At 40.5% G+C, this 17,580-nt stretch overlaps 1 protein-coding gene across 2 annotated transcripts; it reads right to left on the minus strand.

Moving 5' to 3' along the window:
- Nucleotides 1-593: 593 nt before the first annotated feature.
- Nucleotides 594-16,885, minus strand: LOC121432384 (zinc finger protein 14-like). Of its 2 annotated transcripts, XM_041630320.1 has the most exons (4): nt 16,776-16,885; nt 3,780-3,906; nt 3,540-3,597; nt 594-2,568 (listed from the first exon to the last, which is right to left on the minus strand). In XM_041630320.1, the coding sequence occupies exons 1-4, from the start codon at nt 16,794-16,796 to the stop codon at nt 1,173-1,175; spliced, it is 1,602 nt and encodes a 533-aa protein (XP_041486254.1). In that variant the 5' UTR covers nt 16,797-16,885; the 3' UTR covers nt 594-1,172. The 2 variants fall into 2 exon arrangements, with proteins under 2 accessions (XP_041486254.1, XP_041486255.1); XM_041630321.1 differs by lacking the exons at nt 3,540-3,597; nt 3,780-3,906 and having other exon boundaries at nt 16,776-16,862.
- Nucleotides 16,886-17,580: the final 695 nt, after the last annotated feature.

The following is a 17,580-nucleotide window of genomic DNA, read 5'->3' on the forward strand; positions in this document are numbered from 1 at the left end:
CCCCATGTCCCTATCTTGGCAAGTGGTATTTTTGTCAAGGTTGGTCCCTGACATTCAACTTCTGGCACTTCCTCCTTAAATGCAGCAATATTATATTTAAAATCACTTTGCCTAGGTCTGGAGAGATGGCTCAGCAGCTAAAAACCCTGGCTGCTCTTACAGAGGACTGGGGTAAGGATTCCCTGCACCTATGACAGCTCACAACCATCTGCAACTTCAGTTCTAGCATGCTCTTCAGAACTTCACTGGCACTGCACAAATATGGTGCAGGCAATAAGCCCATACATAAAAATTAATACTTTGTTCATTCAGGTTCAGAATGTTTGTTCAATTGATAAATAAAATGGATCCCAGGATAGGGCACTGAGTAATCTGTCCCAAACAGCACTAAACTACACACTGGGCTGGGCTTAGGGAAGTCTAAGCACAACAGATGTTTACTGACTCATGGGTGAGCTAAGACAGTTAACTTTTCACATGAGAAATTTGTTGTGGCTTACATTTTCCAAATGTTTATTACTAATTCCATGTAATAAGAAAAAAGCTATACATAAAATTATATAAAGACACAGGCAATATCATGAGTTAGACTTTTTAATAGGTTTTCTGATAATTTGCTTTGGTATACATATGTTCTCTGTGTTATGAGACACACTGACATAAGTTTGGCAAAACAGAACATACTTATGTAAATCATCAAGTTTTTAAAAAAAAGCATTCAGAACTTACTGTATCTCTTTCATATGGTTTATTTTAAGAAATATTAAACACAAATTAATCTTTGATATCTTCACATTACTTTCATAAAACTCAACCATATGGGAAATTTTTCATAAATTTTATCTTATTGGTAAAAACACAACTTTCTTATATTTACAATTTTATTTAGTTGTAATTGGTTCTTAAGCCTCTCAAGCTGTGTTAAAATCCAGTAAATAGCACAGCCTTCATTTAATACTGCAATTGTCTAGCCTCTACTTTCTCATTGCTCAAATGAAAGGCACAGACCAGCATGCCTGGTGTACAGGGTCTCATCTCACAGAAACCTGTCTACAAGGACCAAAATTATACTTCTGCAGCTCTTATAGTCTAGTATCTCTCCACTTTCTTTTTTCATACATCAAAATAAAAGTTCATGTCAGACAGTCCCATGCTTCACATTAGTAGAAATATTATCCACTAAGTTTTTCACTGTGAGTTCTTTCATGTCTAAGGAGGTACGTGGAACAGGTAAATGCTTTCCCACACTGCTTACATATATACGGTTTTTCTCCAGTGTGATTTTTTTCATGTATTAGAAGGGATTTAGAAAAAGTGAATGTTTTCCCACATTGAACACACATGTATGGTTTCTCTCCAGTGTGAGTTCGTTCGTGACTATAACAATCATCACGTTGGATAAAGGCTTTCCCACATTGCTTACATACATAAGGTTTTTCTCCAGTGTGAATTCGTTCATGTCTTCTCAAAGAAGTTCCCTGAGTGAATGATTTCCCACACTGCTTACACACATAGGGTTTTTCTCCACTGTGAGATCTTTCATGTATGTGTAGGGATCTGGGGAAACTGAAGAGTTTCCCACACTGCACACACATATATGGTTTCTCTCCAGTGTGGATTCTTTCATGCTTGTGACATCCAGTGGCATAAGCAAAGGCTTTTCCACAATGCTTACATACATAGGGTTTTTCTCCACTGTGAGATCTTTCATGAATGTGAAGGTATGCAGAGCATTTAAAAGCTTTTCCACACTGCTTACAAACACAGGGCTTCTCTCCAGTGTGAATTCTTTCATGATAATAACAAGCACTGGAGTAGGTGAAAGCCTTTCCGCAATGTTTACACACAAAAGGTCTCTCTCCAGTATGAATTCTTTCGTGAATGAGAAGTTGGCAGGAACGAAGAAATGCTTTCCCACACTGTTTACAAGCATAGGGTTTCACTCCAGTGTGAGTTCTTTCATGATTGTAACAGGTTCTACGATCAATGAAGGCTTTTCCACAATGTGTACAAACATAAGGTTTCTCACCAGTGTGGATTCTTTCATGTTTGTGAAGTTGTGAGGGACGACTAAATGCTTTTCCACATTGTTTACACGTGTGACGTTTCTCTTGAATATGACTTTTTTCATGCCAGAGAAGGCTACAGGAATCACTCCATGCTTTCCCACACTGTTTACAAACATATGATTTCTCTTCGGTGCAATTTCCTTCATAATCGTGATCAGAAGTGAAACTCCTACAGGCTTCATTAGATTGTTTGCTTTCATAAGGTTTCTGTCTCATAGGAGGACTTTTATGCATCCGAAGTAACTCAGAATAAGTGAAATCCTTCCAACATTTCTTAAATTTAAAAGCCTTCTCCATATGCTCCTGATACTGGTATGGTTTCTCTACAGTTTGACCTTTGGCATGTGTGTCTGAGGGAAAATGAGCAATGAAGTCTCTTTCACAGTCAGTTATTGCAGGAAGCATTTTCTCATTCACAACACGCTCTGGGCTCTGTCGGTGGGCTTCTCCATTCTGACTACCGTGATCATATTTACTGAGCCTCTCAACCACCAGGGTTCTGAAAAAAATAAAGAGTAATATTAATTATACTAAGAGGTTGTGACAGGAGGAAAGCCTGCTAGTGGCCCAACTGGACTACACAAAAAGAACCTTTCCCAAAGAAAGAAATAAGAGTATTGACTCAATTTCCAAAGAATGTATAAACTTTGGGGAGGTGGTGTGGGAGGTCCTTCTGTCTATGTGTTGCTCTTATTGGTTAATGAATAAAGAAACCATCTTGGCCTGTAATAGGGCAAAAGAACAGAGCTAGGTGGGGAAAACTAAAGTGAATGCTGGGAGAAAGGAGGCAGGGTCAGAGAGATGCCATTTAGTCCCACCAGAGACAAATGCCAGAACTTTAGCCAGTAAGCCACAGCCACGTGGCAATACACAGATTAATAGAAATGGGTTAAATTAAGAAATTTAAGAGTTAGTCAATAAGAAGTTAGAGCTAATGGGCCAAGCAGTGATTTAATTGATATGGTTTCTGTGTGATTATTTCGGGTCTAAGCTAGCCAGTTAACCAATAAGTGGCCTCCTCCCACTACAGGGAGATGAGATGGCTCAGTAGATAAAGGCATCTGCTGGCAAGTCTGAAGACCTGAGTTTGAACCCTGAGATCTGCAAAGAGGGAAGGAGCCCATCCCTGAAGGTTATCCTCTAACCTCCACAACTGTACCACTTTAAGCATGCATGCACCAATGCACACAGACACAAATAAATACACATTTTAAAAAGAGAATCATTATGAATATTAAAGGGTTAAACATTTAACTAGAGGTCGTGAGGATGGCAATACAATCAAATAAGGCTCTGTAATCTTTCAGATATTATACAAACATTAACTGTATATGACACTAAGCCAGTAAGCAGTTGAACATTCATAAGGCAAAATGGTTTTTGTTATGGCATCTTTCAATATTCTAAGTGCTCAAGATTTTCTTTCACCACCAGATACTTGATGCATATCTTTCTGTAATGGTAAATTACCTCAGGTTTCCCTTATACTTCTGATACTCCTCTTCAATATCTTCTTCTTCTGTTTTCCCTAAAAGTACACCCAAAAAAATTATGCAAAGATTTATTCAAAATTACACTTTTCTGCTATAATATGATCAAGCATGTGACACAACATTGTTCTTTCACTTTTTAAAATCATGCAACTACACAGATGAACAAGAAACAACTGTGATGATCAAAGTAAAGGAATCTGAGTGGTTTTGAATTTACCTACGGAGAGCAGGTTCATAAAGGTTTCCTTCATCACATCTCTGTAGAGCTTCTTTTGACTAGAATCCAACATAGTCCACTCTCCTAGAGTGAAGTTCACAGCCACATCCTCAAAGGTCACTGGCTCCTACAATAATCCACATACATTTACAGGAAGAATAGTGGAAAAGCACAGGTGATACATAGTCACATGACTAGTTTCCTTCATGCTTTATTCCTCAAAAGTCACTGTGTATCTGGCTGCCCCCTTTCATTCCTACCTTCTAACCTTTTACTTTTCCCATTCCACTTTCAGGTGTGTTTTCTACACGCAGAATACAATATATACTACTTACCCTTCTTCACTCCGGCTTAGTTATAAATGATGGTGGCTAGAGTTCAAAACATTTTACTGAAAATGACAAGATCCATTTCTTTTCTTTTATGATGTATTTATGTGTGTGTTTACAGGTTAGTATGCCGTGCAACTGCAGATGGCATTAGGACACACACCCCTCCCCCAAAGCTAGAATTTATGAGCTATGGGGCACATATACTGGAAATCAAATGGTCTTCTAGAAGAATGGTTAGCTCTCATAGCCATCAGGTCATCTCCCTAGTCCCTAGCACAATACAATTTACCATAGAGTTTACATGTGTGTATGTGTACAGACATATACATAAATCACACACTAACATACACAATTTAATAAACCAACTGATCAAAATTTATCAGCTTATTCACTGATATTTTGTAATGATATTTTGTTTGTAGTCTAACCAATCAAGCTTGCCTGAAGATCAGAGTCCTGAGCTAAGCCATTAGTTAGCAATAGAGGCCAGGCAGTGGTGGCAAACACCTTTAATCCGAGCACTCGCTGATTCTCAATGTAGTTCTAGGATTGGCAGAATGATTAAAGATCTTAAATAGACTGTCATGTTATGCCTTTGCTGGTCACTTGAACTTCAAAAGTATGATCATTTAATTTGCCTGCTTATATAGATTTCAACTTTAATGCTTCCTCTGCTGAGTTCTTCATATACTCTAGGTATTACTCCCTCTCAGATGTCACCTAGTAGAATACTTCCCATTCTATAAATTGTCCCTTCATTCATTTCCATTGCCAGGCAGAAGTTTTTTCCATTTGATGAAATCCAATTAGTGACTCCACGCTTCTGAGTCCTACTCTGACAACCACCCTGTACCTCCGTCTGCTGTATTTGCTCTCATCTTTTCAGAGTCCAGAGGATACACATTGAGTTAATTATTCCATGAGTGAAGGTACGGGTAAATTCCACTATTTTTTTAATGAGTAACCAGCTTTTCTACTTTTATAGCATTAAAAACCAAAATCTTATCTTCAATACTTTTATTTATTTACATCTTTTTTGGGGTAATTAAATTGCTAGGGCCATCTGCTTTGTGGTTCTATTTATTTGGAATTTCATCCTTTCTCTTTTACTCCTTGCAAGTTTCAGGAAATTAACATTTTTGTGAAAAAGAATATAAAATTTAAAGTCAATTAAATAGAATATAACAGCTTATAAAATATGGTTGGATAAGCAGAATAAAGACTATGTGGAGCTTGCAATCATCAAAATATAATCAAATATCAATAGACAAACCAAAAAATTAGCATCACCACAACAACCATGATCCTTGAGACAGGATTATGAATCAAAACCTAATTTTTCATAATATTTTTATTGATTATTTGGAAATTTCACATCATGAACACCAAGCACATTCACTTTCTGCTCCTCCCTGGGCTGCCCCACAACCCTGGGAACCCTTCCCCCCCAAAATAAAAAGTGGAAGAAAGTTTTTAAAAGAAAAAGAAAAGTTCAATTTATAAATTTATATTGCCCAAATACTCACTGGAGTACGGTCGAACTCCCTGTGGCCAGCCTCTTAAAGAAAACGGATTCCTTCCCCACTCATATGCCCACCAGAAGCAATCAGTTCTAGAGAACTACACTTTAGCATCTTTATCACAATTTTTGTACTGGTTTTTTTTTTTTTTTTGAGACAGGGTTTCTCTGTTTAATAGCTATGACTGTCCTGGACTTGCTTTTGTAGACCAGGCTGGCCTTGAAGTCACAGAGATCTGCCTGCCTCTGCCTCTGGGGTGCTGCAATTAAAGGTGTGTGCACCACCCTAGCCCCTTATAAATGGCTTTCTGTCTAGACTGTTATTGGTTTTTTGGGGGGGGGGGTGAGAAGTGGCATGGGGTACAGGTTGTCACAGAAGCCTTCTCTGTTCCTCTTTCTCAACTTCAAACCTAAATTTGGGGGCGGGGGGAATGGAAAGCTGAGGAGACGGTTTAACTCTTAACCTAAAATCCATGAGATGGGGGAAGAGATGAAATTAAAAATTAAAGGCAAAGTTAAATCTATTCAATGAAATCATAGCAGAAAAATTCTCAATCAAGACAGACATTCAAACACAAAGGGCACTTAAAACACCAAACAGATATGAGAAAAGAACTTCAGAACACACAGGAAAAATGAAGTAATATTATGAGCTGTAAGAAGAAAAGTACACACAGGAAAGTACACACTGGGAGGATATGCTGAAGAAGTCAATAATACATGCATCTGCATAAACTATTGTCCATATGGGAACAGCACAACACAGAACACAGAAGAAAGGAGAAATCTATAGGGAGTGAATGCAGGGAATAGTTAGGAATGAAGATATAAAGCTAAGTTTTTCTAATCTGTCATGGACTTCGGGGTTTGGTGGTAAATAAGTACATAAAATATGCCCAATACTGAAAGTATAAAATTTAACGTAAAGTTCCACAGCTTCCATCCAAATGCCAATCCTAACCATATATAAATTCATTGAGGTGCATGACTTTGGGTATGGTAATTTTGGTGTGTAATGTTTTTATTTATTTGAAAGATTGTTTTGATATTAAAGTTTTATTTTTTTAAAAAAATTTAAATTGAGCATAGTGGTACATACTTTTAATCCCAATTACTGGGATTAAAAGTATGCCTGCCTGCCTGCCTGCCTGCCTGCAAGGCAGATCTCTGTGAGTATGAGGCTAGCCTGGTCTACATAGCGAGTTCCAGGGTAGCCAGAGCTACATACACTAGTGGGGTGGGGGGCAGGAAAGAAGATTAAGAGCTAGTTCCAGGACAGGCTCCAAAGCTACAGAGAAACCTTATCTCGGGAGAGGGAAAAAAAAAAAAGGAAAATCTTTAAGGTCAATAGAGAAAGAACAATCAATAATCCAACCAAACAGAAAATCAACCAATAAAAAATCCAGGAATTAGTAAACATCTCAGTAATGACCTTAAACATAAACTAGATCTAAGACCTGGAGAAGTGGTTCATCAGTTAAAAGCATTTGCTTGCAAAGGTCTGGCTTCAGCTTCCAGTACCCAAATGGTAACTAACAACCATCTGGATGGATGTCCAGTTTCTGAAGACCCAACACCACCTCTGGCTTCTGAGTGACATGCATGCATACACACAGGCAAAACACTCATACACATTAAAAATAAACTTTTTAAAATTAGGAACTGAGTGTGTACTGCTATTACAGAAGGCCTAGTTCAGTTCCCAGTACACATGCCAAGCACCTCAGAGTCAACTGTCACTCCAGTTCCAGTTCTGACTCTTAGGCACCCACCCACGCATGAAGACAAACACACATAAACACATAATAAAATAAAATAAATATTTAAATAATAATAATATAATAAAGATCTGGGCTGGAGAGATCGCTCAGTGATTAAGAGCACTTTCTGCTCTTCCAGAGGATCCAGGTTCAATTCCCAGAACCCACATGGAAGGGTTAAAGACCTAAAATCCTCAGGGAGACCAAGAAGCTCTGGACAGAAAAGTTGATTTCACTTGTTAGAATCCAAGAAGTGGCTTGGCTCTGACTGCACCTGGAGAAGTGACGGGGTTCCTGACCGGAGGGCCCCCCGCTCTCTAGGCCCTAGCCCCCACAGGCACATCCCATGCCCCACCCCCACCCACCAAAACCCCAGCGACCTGGGAGCAGTCTCTCCAACCCCCAGTCATATCTCCACCAAATCTGCAACCACGACTACCAGAGCCTTGGCCACACCTGCACCTGAGGGAGCCACAGTATCAGCAACCACGAGAGGCACAGCTATGCCTGCCTCTAGAGAAAGAGCGACCACATAACCCACAGGCCCCATCTGCACCAACTAGAGAAAGATATGGGTAGATGATAGTGTAAGAATATATTCAACAACCTAAAGAACAGTATGGCATCACCAAAAACTAGTGGTTCTACACCAGCAAAGCCTCAACATCCCAATGCAAATGAAGTAGAACCAGCAAACCACAAAGAAGAGAAACACACACAATACTGCCAACAACAAAAACTATCAATCACAGATCATTAATATCTCTTAATATCAATGATCTCAACTTGCCTATAAAAAGACACAGGCTAACAGAATGGATATAAAAACAGGATCCATCCTTCTATTGCATACAAAAAAAAAACCTCGACTTCAAAGACAAACATTATCTCAAGAGTAAAAGGTTAGGAAAAGATTTTCCAAACAAAGTTAGGCAGTAGTAGCACACACCTTTAATCCTAGCACTTGGGAGGTGGAGGCAGGTAAATTTTTGTGATTTCGAGGCCAGCCTGGTCTACAAGAGCTAGTTCCAGGACAGGCTCCAAAGCTACAGAGAAACCCTATCTGGCAAAAACAAAAATGGACCTAAGAAACTACCTCGTGTCCTGATCCTAATATCTAACAAAATAGATTTCAAACTATAATTAATCAAAAGATAAGGACATTTCATATTCATCATCACAGAAAAAAATCCACCAAGATTAAGTCTCAATTCTGAACATCTATGCTCCAAATACAAGGGCACCCACATTTGTAAAAGAAACATTACTAAAGTTTAAGTCACACATCAAACTCCACACACTAATAGTGGGAGACTTCAAATCCCCACTCTCACCACTGGACCGGTCTGCCAGACAGAAACTTAACAGAGAAATAAAGGAGAACAGATGTTATGACTCAAATGGGTTTAACCGACATCTATAGAATATTTCACCCAAGCACAAAAGAATATACCTTCATCTCAGCACCTCATGGGACCTTCTCTAAAATTAACCACATACTTAGTAACAAAGCAAATCTCAACAGAAATTAAAAAATTGGAAAACCACCATGGCTTAAAGTTAGAATTCAACAACTAATTTCAGGAAGCCCACAAACTCATGGAAATTGAACAATGCTCAACTGAATCACCCCCAAGTCAAGGAAGAAATATAGAAAGAAATTAAAGACTTCCTAGAATTCAATGAAAATGAATGTACAACATACCCAAATCTATGAGACACTATGAAAGCAGTGTGAAGAGGAACGTTTACAGCACTAAATGCCTACATAAAGAATGTATAAAGAAATCTCACACTAGCAATTTAACAGCACACATGAAAGCTCTAGAACAAAAAGAAGCAAATTCACCCAGGAGGACTAGACAGCAGGAAATAATCAAATTGAGGACTGAAATCAATAAAATAGAAACAAAGAAACATTACAAAGAGTCAATGAGACAAAGAGTTGGCTCTTGGAGAAAAATCAACAAGATAGACAAACCTTTATCCAAGCTAATCAAAAGGCAGAGAGAGAATATCCAAATTGGCAAAATCAGAAATGAAAAGGGGGACTAACAACAGACACTGAGGATATCCAGAGAACCATCAGGTCGTACTTCAAAAACCTATACTCCATAAAATTGAAAAAAAAATAAAGGAAATGAACAATTTTCTAGATAGGTAGCATATGCCAAAATTAAATCAAGACCAGATAAACAATTTAAATAGACCTATAACACCTAAGGAAATAGAAGCAGCCATCAAAAATCTCCCAACCAAAAAAAAAAAAAAAAAAAAACCAACCCAGGGCCAGATAGTTTTCAGAAATTACAGAATTCTACTGTAATTTCAAAGAAGAGCTAATACCAATACTCCTCAAATTGTTCCACACAACAGAAACAGAAGGAACATTGCTAAACACTTTTTATGGGGATACAGTTACCCTGATACCCAAAACACACAAATGTACAACTAAGAAAGAACTACAGACCAATCTCCCTCGTGAACACTAATGCAAAAACATTCAATAAAATACTGGCAAACTGAATCCAAGAACACATCAAAAAAAATTATCCACCATAATCAAATAGGTCCATAAATTGAATCCCAGAGATGCAGGGATGGTTCAACATACAAAACTTTATCAACATAATCCATCATATAAACAAACTCAAAGAAAAAAACATGATGATCTCATTAGATGCTGAAAAAGCCTTCGACAAAATACAACACCTTAGATGCTGAAAAAGCCTTTGACAAAATACAACACCCCTCCATGATAAAAGTATCAGAGGAATCATGGATACAAGGAACATACTTCATTGTATTAAAGGCAATAGACAGCAGGCCATCAGCCAACATAAAACTAAATGGAAAGAATCAAAGTAAAACCCAAAACAAGAGAAGGCTGTCCATTCTCTCCATATCTATTCAACAGTACTCAAAGCTCTAGCTAGATTAATAAAACAAACAGAGATCAAGGTGATACAAATTGTAAAGAAGTCAAACTTTCACTATTTGCAGACGATATGATAGTATACATAAGTGACCCCCAAAATTCTACCAGAGAACTCCTACAACTGATGAACACCTTTACTAATACAAGATCTACTAAAAAAAAAAAAATTATTAGCCCTCCTATATACAGATGATAAACAGGCTAAGAAAGAAACTAGAGAAACATTATGCTTCAGAATAGCCATGAACAACATAAAATATCTTAAGGCAATGTTGTCTGGTTTCTGTCCTGCCCAGTTCCCGCAGTCATTAAGTCCTATAGAAATCACACAGAGGACTACCATTAGTTATAAACTGATTGGCCTAGTAGCTCAGACTTCTTATTAACTCTTACAACTTATGTTAGCCCATTATTCTTGTCTGTGTTAGCCACATGGCTTGGTACCTTTTTCAGTGAGGCAGTCATATCTTGCTTCATCTGTGATTGGGTCATGACTGCAGAGAAAGCTTTCCTCTCCCAGAATTCTCCTATTTTCATCATCCTGCCTCTACTTTCTGCCTGGTTGTCCTGCCTATATTTTCTGCCTGGTTACTGGAACTCAGCATTTATTAAAATACAATTAACAGGGTACAGACCATGTACCACAGCACTTCCCCCTTTTTTGTGTTGGAGGTCCTTCTTTGTGTTGCTTTCACTGGTTAATAAAATGCTTTGGGCCTGTTGATAGGGCAGAACTTAGGTAGGCAGGGAAGACAAAACCGAATACTGAGAAAGAAGGGAGGAGTCAGAGAGATGCTATGGAGCTGTCTCCAGAGTCAAACATGCTCAATCTTTGCCAGTAAGCCACTGCCATGTGGCAATATACAGATTAATAGAAATGGGTTAAGTCAAGATGTGAGAGTTAGCCAATAAGAGGCTAGAGCTAATGGGCCAAGCAGTGATTTAATTAATACAGTTTCTGTGTGGTTATTTCAGGGCTAAGCTAGCTGGGCAGCTGGGATGAACAAGTGGTCCCCTCGTTTCTACAGTGATGGAGGAAGGTCATTGGTTAAAAAATAAAGAAACTGCTTGGCCCTCATAGGTTAGAACATAGGTGGGTGGAGTAAACAGAACAGAATGCTGGGAGGAAGAGGAAGATGCCCCAGACAGACACCATGCAGCTCATCGCCAGGGCAGACGCGATGAAGCTCCGACCCAGGATGGACGTAGGCCAGAATCTTCCCGGTAAGAGTACCTTGGGGTGCTACACACATTATTAGAAATGGGCTAGTCCAGGTGCGAGAGTTAGCCGAGAAGAGGCTAGATATAATAGGCCAATCAGTGTTTAAAAGAATACAGTTTGTGTGTTGTTATTTCGGGGCATAAGCTAGCCAGGCAGCCAGGAGCTGGGGTGGCAGGGAAGCGGCCTGCAGCAACCACAGGGCAATTCTAACCAAACAAGTGAAAGACCTGTATGACAAGAAATTTAAGTCTTAAGAAAAAAAACCTGAAGATAACATAAAAATAAAAAGAACTCCCAGTCTCTTGGATAGGTAGGATCAACATAGTGAAAATGGCAATCCTATCAAAAGTAATCTACAGATTCAACACAATCCCCATTAAAATCCCAGCACAATTCTTCACAGACCTCTAAAGAACAATACTCAACTTCATATTGAAAAACAAAAAAACCCAGGATAGCCAAAACAATCCTGTACAATAAAAGAACTTATAGAGGCATCACCATCCCTGACATCAAGCTCTATTATACAGAGAGCTACATTAATGAAAACAGCTTGGCATTGACAGAAAAATAGATAAGTAGACCAATAAAATTGAATCAAAGACCCTGATATTAATCCACACACCTATGAACACCTGATTTTTGACAAAGAAACTAAAATTATAGAATGGAAAAAGGAAAGCATCTTTAACAAATGGTGCTGCATAACTGGATGGTGGCATGTAGAAGAATGCAAATAGATTTATATCTATCCCCATGCACAAAACTCAAGTCTAGATGGATCAAAGCCCTCAACATAAATCCAATCACACTGAACCTCAGAGAAGAGAAAGTGGGAAGTAGCCTTGAATGCACAGGAGACCACTTTCTAAATATACCACCAGTAGTACAGACACTGAGATCAACAATTAATAAAGGAGACCTCCTGAAATTGAGAAGCTTCTGTAAGGTGAAGGACACAGTCAACAAAACAAAATGGGAGTCTACAAAATGGGAAAGTATCTTCACAAACCCCAAATCTGACAGATGGCTGATCTCCAAAATGTACAAAGAACTCAAGAAACTAGACATCAAAAAAAAACCAAATAATCCAATTAAAAAATAGAGTATAGGGGCTGGAGAGATGGCTCAGTGGTTAAGAGCACTGACTGTTCCTCCAGAGGACCCGGGTTCAATTCCTAGCACCCACATGGCAGCTCACAGCTGTCTGTAGCTCCAGTTCAAGAGAATCTGACATTGTTATACCAATGTGCATGAAATGAAGTTAAATAAAGTTTGAAAAAAAACAATAGAGTATAGACCTAAACAGAATTCTCAACAGTGCCAAAAGGCACTGAAGGTACTGTTCAACACCCTTAGCCATCAAGGAAACACAAATCAAAACAACTCTGAGGGGGCTGGAGAGATGGCTCAGCGGTTAAGAGCATTGCCTGCTCTTCCAAAGGTCCTGAGTTCAATTCCCAGCAACCACATGGTGGCTCACAACCATCTGTAATGAGGTCTGGTGCCCTCTTCTGGCCTGCAGACAAACACACAGATAGAATATTATATACATAATAAATAAATAAATAAATAAATATCAACAACAAAAAAATTAAAAAAAAAACAACTCTGAGATACCATCTTACACTTGTCATAATGGGTAAGATCAAAAACACTGTTGACAGCTTATGCTAGAGAGGATGTGGAGTAAGGAGACTTCCACACTGTTGGTGGGAGTACTAACTTGTACAGCAGCTTTGGAAATCAGTATGGTGGTTTCTCAGACAATTGGGAATCAATCTACCTCAAGACCCAGCAATCCACTCTTGGGCATGTACCTAAAGGATGCACACTCCTACCACAAGGACACTGGCTCAACTATGTTCATGGAAGCATTATTTGTAAAAGTCAGAACCTGGAAACAAACTAGATGCCCCTCAACCAAAGAATAGATAAAGAAAATGTGGTACATTTATACAATGGAGTATTACTCAGTGGCAAAAAACAATGACATCTTGAAATTTGCAGGCAAATGGATGAAACTAGGAAAAAAAAGAATCCTGAGTGAAGTAACTTAGACCCAGAAAGACAAACACAGTATGTGCTCACTCATAAATGGATATTATACATAAAGAATATGAGGGATGGGGAAAGTTGAGTTGGGGGAAGTTCAGAGAGGGAGAGCAAGGAAAAAGATAGCTTGATAGAGAAAGCCATTATGGGGTTAGTGAGAAACCTAGCACTAGGGAAATTCCCAGGAATCCACAAGTATGATCCCAACTAAGAATCTAAGCAATTGTGGAGAGGGTACCTTAACTGCCCTTCCCCTGTAATCAGATTGATGACTACTTAACTGTCATCATAGAACCTCTATCTAGCAACTGATGGAAGCAGATGCAGAGATCCACAGCTAAGCACTGGGCTGAGCTCCTGGAGTCCAGTTGTAAAGAGGGACGAGTGATTAAATAGCGATTAAATAAGCAAAGGGCTCAAGACCATGATGGAGAACCCACACACAGTGCAAGCTCACTGAGCCTGAATTGACAGCTGGGGAACCTGCATAGGACAGAACGAGGCCCTCTAAATGTGGGTGACACAGTTGTGTGGCTTGGGCAGTGGGGCCACTGGCAGAGGAACCAGTATTTATCCCTTTTGCAGGAACTATTTTTTGGAGCACATTCCCTATGGAGAAATTAGATTGCTCAACCTGGATGTAGGGGATGGGACTTGGTCCCACCTCAAGTGATGTTACAGACCGTGTTGACTCCGCACTGGGAGCCCTCACCCTCTCTGGCTCACAGTTAAAGAAGAGATAGAGGCTTCATCGAGGGAAAAGCATGATAGCACCAGCATGGGATGCATCTCACTACATCCGCAGTCAGGAAGCCAGACCAGGCTATGAAACTTCAAGGCCTGACTTCAAGGCTTGTCTTCCCTACTCAGTCTGCTTCCTAAAGGGTCTAGTCTATCAAACAGCTGCATCTACTGAAAAACTAAGTAAACAAACACATGAGGCTGTGTGGAAATATTATACCATTCATGTAGTGATAGGAGCGGTGGGCTATGTTCCTGGCACCCGGCCGCCCGCATGGCTAGCTTTATACCTGAAATAATTATACGGAAACTGTATTCTTTTAAACACTGCCTGGCCCATTAGTTCCAGCCTCTTACTGGCTAGCTCTTATATATTGATCTAACCCATTTCTAATAATCTGTGTAGCCCAAGAGCTGGCTTACCAGGGAAGATCTTAACCTGCGGCTGTGTCAGGTGGGAGAATCATGGCAACTCCTGACTCAGCTTCTTTCTCCCAGCATTCTGTTCTGTTTACTCCACCCACCTAAGGGTTGGTCTATCAAATGGGCCTAGGCAGTTTCTTTATTAATTAACCAACGAAAGCAACAGATTAGAAAGAAATCACTCCCACATCACATTCAAACCAATATACCAACTCAAGTAGAGGGGCCAGTTAATGATAGTGACTGGCTTGGCCTTTAGTAATGCTGAGAGTAACACCCTAACTCACACACACCTACCTCCTGTCTGCTTCTATTTTAGGATTTCCCTGTCAGAATCTGAGAAAAAAAAAAAAAGGCCAACTTTTAAAATTGAACTACAAGGCTGAGGATGTGGCTCAGTTGGTACAAGGCCCTGGATTCCAAGTGTTGCATTAGGCCTGGCTTGTTGCTTCCTTCATTCCTGTAGGTCCAGCACTGGGGAAGTGGAGGCAGGAAGATCAGAAGTTCCAGAATAGTAGGCTACATCAGAACTTAACTAGAAAAACAAAAATGCTCTGAACACCAAAATCAACTTTCAAAATGTTTTCTGTAGCAGGTAGAAAACAAACATGTTGTCTTTCTTTCTGACAAACCCAGATTTCCAACCGTCAGAAATCACACTGTCCAGAGTTGGTGAAATCACTTAGCAGTTATGAGTACATATTGTCCTTCCAGAGGACGCAAGTTCAGTTCCCAGCATCCACAAAAGCTACTGACAACTGCTTGTAACACCAATTCCAGGAGATCCATGCTGTCTTCTGGTCTCAGCAGGTACCCCCACACAGGCAGCAAACACTCACACAGACATAAATATTTATATGCACGCATTAAAAAAGTTTTTTAATTTAAAAAATAACAAAGAAATTACACTGTCTACAAAGACTTAACCACTTGAAGATAACAGGAAGAAACTGAAGATATTAATATTTTCCCCAAGGACTGTAATCCTGGTGTTCTGTTTGGTTTTTGTTGTTGTTTATGTGTCTAGGTTATATGAAACAGGGTCTCACTGTGTGGCTCTGAGATAGGTCTGTCTCTGCCTCCATTGGGATTGAAGAAATTCCTCCCACTCACAGTACATTTGCAGAAATAGCTTAGGGCTAGCTATACAACAGAAATAAAATTATGCACAGTCGGGGGAGAATCACCTATAATCCCAGGACTGTGGAGGATCTCAGTTCCAGGCTAGCTTGGTCTACATAGCTAGTTGTGTGCCAGCCAGCGCTAAACAGTGAAACCCTGTATGAAAAAAAAAAAAAATTACATAATCCCTTACTCCCTGGGCTTTTTTCAGAGCTACCATGGCTGGAAAGGTTTCCCAAAATCTCACATACTGCGTCGGAAATGATCAGTACAAATAAATTAAATTTTGGAGTAACTTTAAATTTCTCTCCTTTCTCCTTGGGGGATTTTTGTCTACACAGAGTCAAGTCACTGCTACATAAATCCAGCTTTATTCGCACAAAACAAACCCAGGAAGAGGGGTGGAGGTACAAGCCTACGGTAAAGCCTTCGCCTAGAGTGAGACCTGAGATCGCTAGCACCTAAAAAAGAAAAGGTTTAAGGAGAAAAAAACGGGTGACCACAGTGTAAAACTAAAGCAGGGAACAAGGAAACGAAAAAGTGCAAAACAGCGCGCACCACCCACGTGCCCTCGCCGCAGAGTCTGCACTCGGCGTCACCGACCCGCAAGAGCTGCAGCGTCCGCGGAGGCGCAGGTTCGCGGCGCAGCCTCATCGCGGGAGCACTGCGGACCAGGAATGCTGCAGGGAAGGGACAGACCTGGACTGGACGCCACACTCACGACTGCCGGTACTGCTTTCCACCATCCAAGCGCCCTGGGGACGAGGGGCCACACTGGGCTGCACAGTGCCAGACTCGGCTGCACAGCGCCAGGGAAACTGTGCAAAGCCGCAGCAGTGTCACAACCCTGCCGCCCGCCACTCCAGGAGCCCGGGCACACTCACCATGTCCTGCTTCGGATGCATCCAGGTGTTCCCCACCTAAGGAGCCCGCAACCAGGACGGAAGCCCAAGAACAACTCTCCTCCCTTCGGCTACCCGGAACTCAAATATGGCGGCAAGGGTGCCACCGTCCATTATCCGTGCTCCTCATTGGTTAGCTCAGGGGAGTAACCGTATCGCTGATTGGTGAATAATACCGAGCCCAACTCCTTAGAACTGAGTTAGCAAGTCCAGCAGCATTTACCAGCCCAGTGGCTCTTTAAGTGCAGATTGCAATTTACTGCCCCGTCTCTGGAATAAACCTGGTTCAAACTAGAGGGTTCCACATTTAAGAACACGTCCCAGGCCGGGCTTGGTGGTGCACACTTTTAAAGCCAGCACTCGGTCAGCAGAGGAAGTCTCCAAGTCCCCCGCTACCTTTGTCTACAGAGTGAGATCCAAGCCAGCCAGAGCTGTCTAGCAAGCCTGCTCTCCTCCGCACACACGCTCACTCATCCAGGGCTTTTGAAAGACTTATTAGTTTTTATTTTTACTTACGTTTCTGAGTGGATGGATCCGAGTTTGAGTGTGTGAGACTTCACGGAGACCAGAAGAGGGCGTCAGATGCCGTCTCGCTTTTCCTTAGAGGCAGGGTTTTTGTTTTTTGTTTTGTTTTGTTTTGTTTGTTTGTTTTTTTTCACTCATCACTTTGGCTCCGGCTCAGATTTCCCTGGCTAAACTGGAAGGAAACCCGCTAACCACAGCGATCCTCTTACGTGATGCGCCCTCATAGATAGGATCTCAGGCGTGTATAGGGGACCTCTAACTT

The sequence above is a fragment of the Microtus oregoni genome, unplaced genomic scaffold (assembly GCF_018167655.1).
Source record: "Microtus oregoni isolate MIOR12 unplaced genomic scaffold, Mior012 000034F_ref0000314, whole genome shotgun sequence".
Taxonomy (NCBI): Eukaryota; Metazoa; Chordata; class Mammalia; order Rodentia; family Cricetidae; genus Microtus; species Microtus oregoni.